Below are 11,442 nucleotides of genomic sequence, written 5' to 3' on the forward strand. Positions count from 1 at the left end.
TCACATTGATGCCATACTCGCTGAGGGCAGGGTCAAGTCCTCCATGGTTAGAGTGTACTTGTGGTCCTTGCTCTTGCTGCGGAAGCCGCCAGAGGCTATGCCCTTCACTGTGTAGTGCTGTAGTGCATCGTTGGTAATATCTGAGATGAATTTCTGGGCAGCTAGGGAGATGAGCCAAATTATGTGAGGGTCTGAGGCCTCAAAGCCAGCGCATTCAGGTAGTAACCAGTCACTGCATCTGGGACCATGGGCGTGTTACCCTTCAGCTGCATCAAGAAGTCCACCAGAGGCGTGCTGCCCACCACCGGCTTCATGTGGGGCTGGTCTTGTTCTCCGAAGCGGTGTGAGCTGGCAGTGTGGTGGGGGCTGTGACTGGGGGTGCCTGCCAAGGGCCACAGCAGCTCAGGCCAGTGCTGCCTCGGGTCCGCACAGGAACCGCTGCAGCTCATCAGGCCTGTGGGAGAGGCGGCAAACCAGTTTAGTTTTGTAGATATAAATATATTTAATGTTATTAATAAAGTACATTAAGTTGGGAAAAGATTTGAACGGTGATTGAGAGGTTCTGATATGTGATATAGTCTGTGAACAACAAAGTATTGGAGATTATAAAAGGAAATATTTGACATAGTAAAATATATTTATTTTGTCTAAAACTGTGTTCAATAAGTAATGCAAGAAAAGTAACCAGCTCAAAATTGCATGTTTTTAATGTGTTATTTCATTCTTATAATGTTTGAAGTATGTAACATTAAGTGCACTTTATACATTAAAGGAACATATATGTGTGTATATATATATGTGTGTGTGTGTGTGTGTGTGTGTGTATATATATATATATATATATATATATATATATATATATATATATATATCCCTATATATCCTATCTAATAAAGAGGGAATATGCTAACTGATCGTCATGCCCTTACAAAGATGGCGGTGCCCACAGCCAATAAGGAGGGAATATGCTAACTGATTGCCACACCCTCAAAGATGGTGGCTCCCAGTCCTCTCAGCCCTGCCGGGGCAGCAGGCGCGCAGCACAGCCAGGCCCGCCCCCAGGTGGGTCTGGCCACTCCATGCACCTGCCTCTGGATTCCCCCAGTCCCCTCAGCCCCCCAGCCGCCCAGGGCCAGCCTGAGGTAAAGGAAAGCCTCAGACGGTGGCTGCCCAGCCACCCAGGGCTGGCCTGAGGGACGACCAAACTATTGAACAAGCAGGCTGCTTGGGGCAACAAGGCCTGCAGGGGGTTTAGTGAGGGGCGACCAAATGACTGAACAAGCAGGCTATGTGGGGCAACCAGGCTGGTGGGAGGGCCATGAGGGGCAACTAGGCTGGCAGTGAGGGCAGTTGGGGGTGATTAGGCTGGCAGGGGGGGCAGTGAGGGGTGACTAGGCTGTTGGGGCGCAGTTGGGGGCAACCAGGCTGGCAGAGGGGGGCAGTTGAGGGTGACCTGGCTGGCAGTGGAGGGGCAATTAGGGGCAATCAGGCTGGCACACAGAGGCAGTGAGGGGCGATCAGGCCAGCAGGGGTGGCAGTTAGGGGTGACCAGGCAGGCAGGCAGGCAGGCAGGCAGGTAAGCAATTAGGATCCAGTGGTCCAGGATTGTGAGAGGAATCCCAGATTGAAGAGGGTGCAGGCTGGGCTGAAGGGACCCCCCCCCCCACCCCGTGCACAAATTTTGTGCACCGGGCCTCTAGCATGTATATAAAGTTAGAGGACCTCAGTGAAAAACCTTGTATAATCTCTAACTCTGTCCTCCAGAAAGAAGAAGAGAGAACCTCCATGTTTCTTACATATAATAGAAACATGAGAAATAAATGAATACTCCAAAAACCTTGAAATTGTATAATGTTTTTCATAACTGGATTAATAGCTAATCTATAATAGTACAAACATCATGTACAATTACCTTAAGTTATTAAAATAGATTTTAGTATTGCTTAATATCCAACCATAAAGCAATGACAACTATTGAAATTGTGTTTAGAATACAGTTTCAGTTTATTTCACAGATACACATAGAACCAATTTAACTCATTGCAAATGGAATTCTAATGTAAATACTATTTTGTTCTTTGTGTTTTTTCCCCCCTTGAACATAAATTATTGTTAACTCTGGGCATTTAAGTTTTTAAACAAATTTTGTTAATAACTCTTGCATTTCATTTCTTTTTTAAAAAATTAACTAGTACGCCGAAACCGGTTTGGCTCAGTGGATAGAGCGTCAGTCTGCGGACTCAAGGGTCCCAGGTTCGGTTCCGGTCAGGGGCATGTACATTGGTTGCGGGCACATCCCCGGTGGGGGGTGTGCGGGAGGCAGCTGGTTGATGTTTCTCTCTCATCGATGTTTCTAGCTCTCTGTCCCTCTCCCTTCCTCTCTGTAAAAAATCAATAAAAATATAAAAAAACCAAAAACAAATAATAAATTAACTAGTATAATGCTATGAACATGTAAAGGTAGATAAAGTTCTTTTTTTTCTAGTAGCCATTAGGGAAGGTCAAGGTCCTATACCCCCAACATAATTCATGCAATTTCTGTACAGTTGTCAAGAGCCTATATCTGTTCTCCAGAGTGAGGGCAAGAAGGGAAAGACAGTCTGATGTGAAGAATAATAAGTGCAATATAAGTCTAGAACTGCTGCCCTGTCCAAGTGGCTCGGTTGGTTGGAGTGTCCTCCCATGTACCAGATGGTCTCAGGTTCAATTCCTGGTCAGGGCACATACCTAGGTTGAGGATTCCATCCCTAGGACATGTATTGGAGGCAACAATTTGATGTATCTCTCTCACATCTTTCTCTCTCTTCTTTTCCCTCTCTCTAAAATCAATTTAAAAAATTAAATCTAGAGCTGCTGATCATTGGGACAGAATGATCAGAATTAATGGATGCAAAATGTTCTCTTCATCAAATGATCCCTGTATCTGATACTTACTCAGCTTAGACCAAAAGAAGAAATATAGTTGGATTTTATGAAGATGAACATGCTAGAATAAAATTAACAAGAAAAGTTTGTTTTTGTTTTTTTTTCATTGAAAAAGGCTTCTTTTTATTTTTTTGTTCATTCTCACCTGAGGATATTTTTCCATTGATTTTTAGAGAGAGTGGAAGGGAGGGGGAGAGACACAGAAATGTGAGAGAGACACATCAATTGGTTGCCTCCCTCACACACCCCAGTGACAAGGTCCGGGGATTAAGCCTGCAACCTAGGTACGTGCCTTTGACTGGAATTGAACCTAGGACTCTTCAGTCTGAGGGCCTATGCTCTATCCACTGAGCCAAACCAGTGAGGACCAAAGGCTCCTTTTTTATATCAGTCTTGCAGGGGACACACATCCATTCACTCAGTAATTTTTTTATTGAATTTATTGGGTTGACAATAATAAAATACAGGTTCCAGGTACACAATTCTACAATGTATCATCTGTATGTTGTATTGAGTGTTTACCACCCCAAGTCAAGTCTCTTTCCATCCCATTTATACTCCCTTTACCTTCTCCTACCCGCTCCATACCCTTCCCTCTGGTAATCACCATATTGTTGTCTGTGTCCAGGAGTCTTTTGTTTCTTTGCTCAATCTCTCACCTTTCTCATCTAGCCCCTAACTCCCTCCCTCTGACAGCTGTCAGTCTGTTCTCTGTGTCCATGAGTATGTTTCCACTTTGTTAGTTTATTTAGTTCACTAGATTCCACATATAAGTGAAATCATATGGTACTTGCCTTTCTCTGACTGGCTTATTTCACTTCAGCATAATAATCTCCAGGTCCAACTATGCTGTTGCAAAAGGTAAGACTGCCTTCTTTTTGTGTGGCTGAGTAGTATTCCATTGTGTACACGCATCACAGCTTTTTTATCCAGTCATCTACTGATAGGCACTTGGGCTGCTTCCAAATCTTGTAAATATCCTATCTAATAATAGAGTAATATGCAAAGTAACCATCACTCCGTGACAAAATGGCAGCCCCCATAGCCACAAGATGGCGGCGCCCAGTCACCTCAGCCCTGCTGCTGGAGTATCTGGTCTGTCCGACTAACAAACAGAGGCCGGAGAGCAGGGCATGGCGGCTTCCTTAGCATGGCAGCGGGGAAGCCCCAGGCCCTGCAGACACAGCCCTGAGAGCAGAACATGGAGGCTTCCTTAGCGCGGCAGCAGGGAAGCCCCGGGCCTTGCAGACACAGCCCGGAGAGCAGGGCATGGTGGCTTCCTTAGTGCGGGTGCAGGGAAGCCCCAGGCCCTGCAAACAGAGCCCAGAGAGCAGGGCATGTCGGCTTCCTAAGTGCAGCAGCAGGGAAGCCCCAGGCCCTGCAGACAGAGCCTGGAGAGCAGGGCATGGTGGCTTCCTTAGAGCAGAGGCAGTGGGAACACCCCAGGCCCAGCAGACAGAGCCCAGACAGCAGGGCTTGGGGGCTTCCTTAGTGTGGCAGTGGGGGTGAAGTTCCTAGACATGGCAGACAGAGCCCAGACAACAGGGCTTGGGGGCTTCCTTAGCAAGGTGGCAGTGGGAACACCCCAGACCCCGCAGACAGAGCCCGGACAACAGGGCATGGGGCCTTCCTTAGTGTGTCTCTGTCGGCGAAGCCCCCAGGCCTGGCAGACAGAGCACACTGCAGGGCATTGGGGCTTCCTTTGCATGGTGCATGGCAGCGGCAGGCAGAGAGCGGACAGCACGGCATGGGGCTTCATCTCCATGGCTGCAGGGAAACCTCCAGGTCCGCAGAGAGCAGAGAACCATGGGGAGTGGGCCTAAGCCATCAGTAGGACATCCCCTGAGAGCTCCTGGATTGTAGAGGGTGCAGGTTGGGCTGAGGGACCCCCATGCACAAATTTCATGCACTGGGCCTCTAGTTTTAAATATTGCTGCAATGAATGTTTTTGAATGGCATCCTGAAAATGAGCATTGTAAATAGCAAAGTAGAAATAATTCTGAATAAGACAGTCAAGAACCTTGCATTTATAGAACATTGAGTTAGGGCAGGAGAATTTAAATTTAGTCTTAATGATTTATTTACTACTTATTACTTCTAAGTGTTATGATGGAAAATGTATATATAGTAAGATGCCAGCACATAGAAAGAAGATAAAACCCCCCAAAAACAATAATATCTAATTTAAATCACTAAAACTCTTTTCTGACTGAGCAATTTTATTAAATCCATTGTATTGAAAAAAAATGGAGCTTTAGGTAGAATAAATTTAATTGACATGAAGGCAGATGCTACTATACCCATATCTGGGACATACCCATGAATAGAGAAAGTGGCATAAAAAGACCCTCTTGGCAAAACAGTAGAGCAAACATATTACTACTCTTCCTTAGTTTGAATAGAATAAGATTAATAATCACTGTATCCTACACTAAATTTAGGTAAAAAGAGGTAAAGAAATATCCAGAATTGTACTGGCGAGACTACACAGAACACTTGTCAAAGTATCAGAAGGTGAGCTCTCAACATCTCGAAACAAAAAATTTTGGGTGAACACGCTTTCACCCAAGACATAACTTACTGCCAACTGCTTTCCTCAGGGCACCTTTCACATCCTTATTCCTTAAGCTGTAGATCAGTGGGTTTAACATGGGGATGACAACTGTGTAGAAAACAGAAGCTACTTTGCTCATGTCCATGGTGTTACTCAAGCTGGGTCGGAAATACACGCAAAAGAGTGTTCCAAAAAATATCGCCACAGCGGTTAGGTGGGAGGCACAGGTAGAGAAGGCTTTGCGTCTGCCCTCTGCTGAGTTCATTCTAAGGATGGTAGTTATGACGTAGCTGTAGGAGAGGAGGACAGTGATGATGCTGGACCCCACAACACAGCTACAGGAAATGGTCAATGCTATTTCAATGATGGTTGTATCTGAGGAGGAGAGGGCAAGTAAGGGTGGGAAGTCACAGAAGAAGTGATTGATGACTTTGGAATTGCAGAATGACAATAGAGTTGTGCAATAGGTGAAGATTGTCATATCCATTAAACCTGCAATGTAGGCAATGGCCACGAGCTGGATGCAAACACTCCTGGACATGGTAGTTGTATAAAGAAGTGGATTACAAATGGCTACGTAACGGTCATATGCCATGACAGACAGCATGACACATTCAGCAGCTGCAAAGAACCCAAAAAGAAACATCTGAACAACACATACATTATATGGAATCCTCTTTAGCTCAGATAAGAAATCAACCAGCATCTTGGGAGCGACAGTGGAGGAGTAGCAGACGTCACAGAAAGACAGGTTGCTCAGGAAATAATACATGGGCGTGTGGAGTCTGGGGTCCATGTTGATCAGCAGGATCATCCCTAGATTGGCGATCACGGTGATGCCATAAACCAGCAGGAAGAGCACAAAGAGCCCCCGCTGCACATCCTGTCTGCCAGAAAGTCCTAAGAGTATGAAGTCAGTAAACACAGTGCAGTTCTCAGCAGCCATCACTCAGATCTGGAAACCCCAGGTGTTAAAGAAGGAAGTGGAAGTGGGGTTGACATCAGATTACTTTTTTTTTCAGTAATTAGAAAAAGAGATATACATTGCTAAGTATGCTTTAGGTAAAATGACTCTCCTTGAAATATACCCAATTTATTACAAATTATTGAAGTGATTATGCTAATAATATTGCCTACAGTTGGGTAGCGCTGTATAGGGTTTTCAGGGCACTTTTATTCAAAATCACTCATGTTATTTGCACACCAAACCATGTAGTACTTATGGTAATTTTACTACTTCAATCTCATATTACGCAATCGATGTCCTCAGTGTTCTGTATAGGCAATAGTTCTTAAAATTATTTGGTCCAGTAACCCACATATTCTGACAAGATTGTTTTTCTTGTTAGTGTTGTAGTACTATTCTGTCCTTAATAGAGAAGTATAGTTAGTGAGAAGTTCAGATAATAAATGTACTTTTTTATTATTTCTTCATTAATCCAATTGTGAAGCAGGCAGAGTAATGACAGTTTCCTAGATATAACATTCTTCCAATACCCCATCAGCCCCTCAGATCCTATCCAGCCTTAACAAATAAGGGATAGAAATGGTCTGTAACCCAGGACCCAGTGGAGCAGTGAGGGTGGTGGTTGCTGGAGTAGTTTGGTAGGGTCCCTGAGAACGTTATGTTAGGGTTCACAGTCAGGAATATGCCAGTGCTAACCATGCCTCTTCTCACAGCAGCTGTTGCTCAGGGAAAATGATGGGAAGCTTTTGGGATACTATTAGCACAGGTGACCTAGAAGAAAGAAAGAGAGTATGGACTACTGTGTGAATCCTTCAACTCTAATTACTGGAATCCACATAATCTATTATTCACCAACAGATCAAATCTCTAAGACATTCAAAAATACTCACTGGTGCACAATCCCATTATTTTAGAAAGATTAATATCCAAACTATACCCTCACACCAATTCCCTAGAAATTATAATTTTTTTTATTGTTTTCATTGACTCATATTTCACGGGAAGATCTCCAAATCAGCCTCCTTTTGGTGGTGTTGGTGGTTTTTGGGAGGCCAATGGAATTCTATGTCCCACTGCCATATTTTACCCAATCAATTATGCTATGTAATAAAAGCGTAATATGCTAAGTGTCTGACTGATTGGTTAACCCTTTGGTTGACTGCTTGACCAGTTGCTGTGATGTGCACTGACCACCAGGGGGCAGATGCTGCGATGGGTCTGGCCAATCCAACCTGGGTGAGAGGGTCGGACATGCCCTGGAGCCCTTCCACAGTCCCTCCCTGACCAGCTGGCCCCCATTGGCCTGATCTGGAGTGGGTGAGATGGCCTGATTGGCCCCGATCGCTGGCCAGGCAGAGGGACCCCACCTGTGCACGAATTCGTGCAGTGGGCCTCTACTAATATCATGTGTGACCTCCTTAGTTCTGTGGGAATATAAAGTGGAATTGAGGGTATATGACATAAGAAAAAAAAATCTGAATAAGGATCTATTGATCAATGTGCAAGATTCCAAAACCTTGGTCTCAGGTTCTCTAGATATGTCATCAAGAAATGTCTTCCATGTAAAAATAAATCTATTTCGGAAAATGTACAAAAATAGAAGTTAGAATGTTAAAATAATTAAAAATGAGCTACCACCTCCCCAATCCATGCTGACATTTCATGTGATTATATCTACGTGCATGTGTTTAAATTAAATAAATAAACTATATCTGTATCTACATGGCTTTCCTGATATCACTGGTGTCCTTAAGCCTAATACTAAGTGAACAACTGCCTAGTTATAAAATCTATCTTCCAGAAAATGGTTGTCTGATCCTGAGAGATGGCTATTGTCATATAAGTGCATGACAGTGCTACCAAGGAAACCAGGTTTAGTTCAGCCTCCCTGTTGCATGAAACAGGAAAAGAAGGCACCATAGGTGGCCAAAAATACCTCTGTACTATAAGCAATGTAGTGTTTTAACAACATAAAAAATAATAATTTAATTGAACATTCTGTGAATCTAGTATGCTTTACTAATTTCAAAACATATATTGAAACCATATTGTATAAAATAAACTGCTAAAGATTTAAAATAAAAAATGGATTCCTGCAGTTGTCTACAATCTCGTAGTAGATACTCCTTGCTTTTATAAAACCACTTAAATGTATACATACATACATATATATATATATGTGTGTGTGTGTGTGTGTGTGTATGTATATATATATATATATATACATATATATATATATATATTAATCTATACTTTTTAAAGTCATACACTTACTTTTTTCTGTACTCCATACACCATTATCTACTATTGGATTTGATGCAAATCCTTTGTGTTAATAAATTGATAGGCAGGTAGTGTTTTAGAGTGCATATACTGGCTACATATTTTCTCTGCATTAAACATGTTTTTATGTAACTCGTTTTGAATTTGCTCAACTAGTTTATTGAAGTAATTTCAATGAATGAGCATTGCCAGGGCAAAGCATATTCAAAATTTATATTTTGATTAAAAACTAGCTTTCCCCCTAATTGTAGATACTCTTCATCAATCTGTCTCCCAGTGTTCAGTTATGAGAGTTAAAACTGTACAACACTGTTCAAAATTGAAAAACATTAGATGTCAGTGTTTTTATTCTGTGACAGTGTGATATTGCAGATAAATTATTCTGTCATTGTTTAGCACAATCATCATAAATGCTTAATCCTTGACCATCATTTGTATTACTTCATTTTCTTTTTTCCAGTTTCCTTGGAGTATAGTCTCTCTGTTACTGATTTCTAAGAGCTTGTTTAAGACTAAAGATGTTAACCATTTGTTAGTCATTGCAGATGAAATACCATGTGTTTTTTTGTTGTTATTATTTTACTGTGGTGTTTTACTTTTTGGTTGTACCAAAGTTGTGTATTAAATATAATCATGTTTTCTTGTTGTTTTTTAAAGCAAATGAATTTTCAGAATGAAAACAGCCCTGCATTAAACTCTGAACTAATAAAAGAACATTAGCATTTCAGAGACAGTCTAAAGCTTTAATACATGGCAAATATGATAGTTTTGTGTTTTCACTAAAAAAAAGACTGATTTTATCACTGACAATGGTACTGCATATGTAATTAAATGACAGAAATTGTTTTTCTTTTCTTTTATTACTTTATATTTATTGTTGGCAATATTGCAGATATCTCCATTCCTTCCCCACCCCCCTTTGCCCACCTAAATGAAAGTTTTTATGCTACTGTTTTGGTGTGTGGCATCTTATTGTTTAATGAAACCTGAAACATATTTAGCAGAATTATTCTATCATTCATATTCCCTGGTTTGTAAAAGCATGTAGAACCCATTTGTATGACTGACCTTTGACAAAAGGGCAAAACCATTTTCAAGCCAAAGAGATGTGATAAAAAGAAGTGAAAATAAAATAAAATGTGGAAGTTTACCTATCCTTTTATTTTAAGTGACCTTTCCCATTTAAATGAAAATAAGTACAGGAAAAATAAATGTTCTTGAGATATATAGGATTCTGTCTTTTTTCTATGAAAATCACTATGTTTATGTGTGTCTGTTGATATATGAAAATTTGAATGTGGGCAGTGAGTGGTCTAATTTTTATTTTTTCTAGACTTAAAAACTATGATATGGATTAACATTGATACTTTTGAATGTATTATCTCTATTATTATTTGCAAAACACAAGAGCAAACCTTAAATTGACATGTACAGTGATGCTGGGGGTCTTTCTCAGCATCTGCAAGGGGTTCAGAAATCTGGAGAAGGGGCTGCTATAAATTATTAAAGAGTCTAGAGATGAAACATAATTTTGGAAGGCATTTTGGAGGTCCAGAGAAGACTTAGCTAAAGAAACCAAGTCCTCCTGTCTCTTGGGACCCCTTGCTTTTTATTAACATAAATTATCCTAAAGAAGGTAGATATACATATCAAAGGCAAGGTTTACAGAATCTATTGTCAGATTGGTACAAATCTTTAGATGTGGGAAAATGCCCTTAGCCATTTCCAGCAGACAATCCTCAAGGTTTCAAAAACCTTTTGATGAAACTTCTTACATTTATGACATGCTATTGTAGAGTGAGAAAAAGTAATGGTTTACTTATCAACATTTATTAAAATGTAAATCAGATATTTAACTTTCTTATACTAATGATAAATGAGGTTAGACAAATTCACACAGGTCTAACAAAGAAATATCATTATATGGCCATTAGAATTAAAAATTTATTTAACTGTAAGCAGATATGAAATGAATCATTAACCAAATTCCCAAATCTGGATTCTTCATTTTTCCAAAAGTAAGGTTTTTCTTTGCCCTACATTCTTTACATTAAGCCATTTAGAAACCTACCTGAAATGAGCAAGTGTTCCTGTCCTTATCTCTGGTACACCAACAATAGGCAGATTGCATTTTATTTCTACCTCATGACTGTTGGGGACAAATCTCTGAAGATCTGTCTTCACTCTTCTGTGCTGTGAGAACATGATTAATTATATTCCGCTTCTGTGTTTTCCCCTGTGAATGTTGCAACAACTTTAGCAAAGGCTCAACTTTAATTCTTCACTCTCTTGACTAAATTGGTCAGTGTCAGACATTTACCAGACTATTTCAATGCTGTGCTTCTTGGCCTCCATGGGTCTACATTCTCCTCCAGTGAAACCAGATGTCTAATGAGATTAGGTTTTCATCTCCTTTTCATTGTTTAGCCTGTTTCTTCCACCTCTGAAACGTCTCCTTCACTTCTCATTTAGAAATATGGTCGTCTCACATATTGCCATTTTCATTAGTCATTGTTGGATTCCTTCCCACAAGTACACATCAGCTGCCCTCATTGCAAGGATTTTTTTTTTTTGGACTGTGTAGGGGTGGGAAAAGTTTTCCTTCTTCTCTTCTGTTTTCTTTGACTGGCCTAATAGGAAATTGGCATAACACAAATTAACAGGAGAAAGCCAAATTGAATTTTGCATGTAGAGGAGACCCATACCAAATGTG

At 40.9% G+C, this 11,442-nt stretch overlaps 1 protein-coding gene across 1 annotated transcript; it reads right to left on the minus strand.

The window, feature by feature from the left end:
- LOC307109335 (olfactory receptor 5J3-like) lies at positions 1-6,425 on the minus strand (the record flags this gene model as incomplete). Its single annotated transcript, XM_079788021.1, has 3 exons — positions 1-161; positions 260-454; positions 5,507-6,425. The coding sequence occupies 3 exons, from the start codon at positions 6,423-6,425 to the stop codon at positions 1-3; spliced, it is 1,275 nt and encodes a 424-aa protein (XP_079644147.1).
- Positions 6,426-11,442: the final 5,017 nt, after the last annotated feature.

This window comes from Cnephaeus nilssonii (genome assembly GCF_951640355.1).
Source record: "Cnephaeus nilssonii genome assembly, chromosome: 13".
Taxonomy (NCBI): domain Eukaryota; kingdom Metazoa; phylum Chordata; class Mammalia; order Chiroptera; family Vespertilionidae; genus Cnephaeus; species Cnephaeus nilssonii.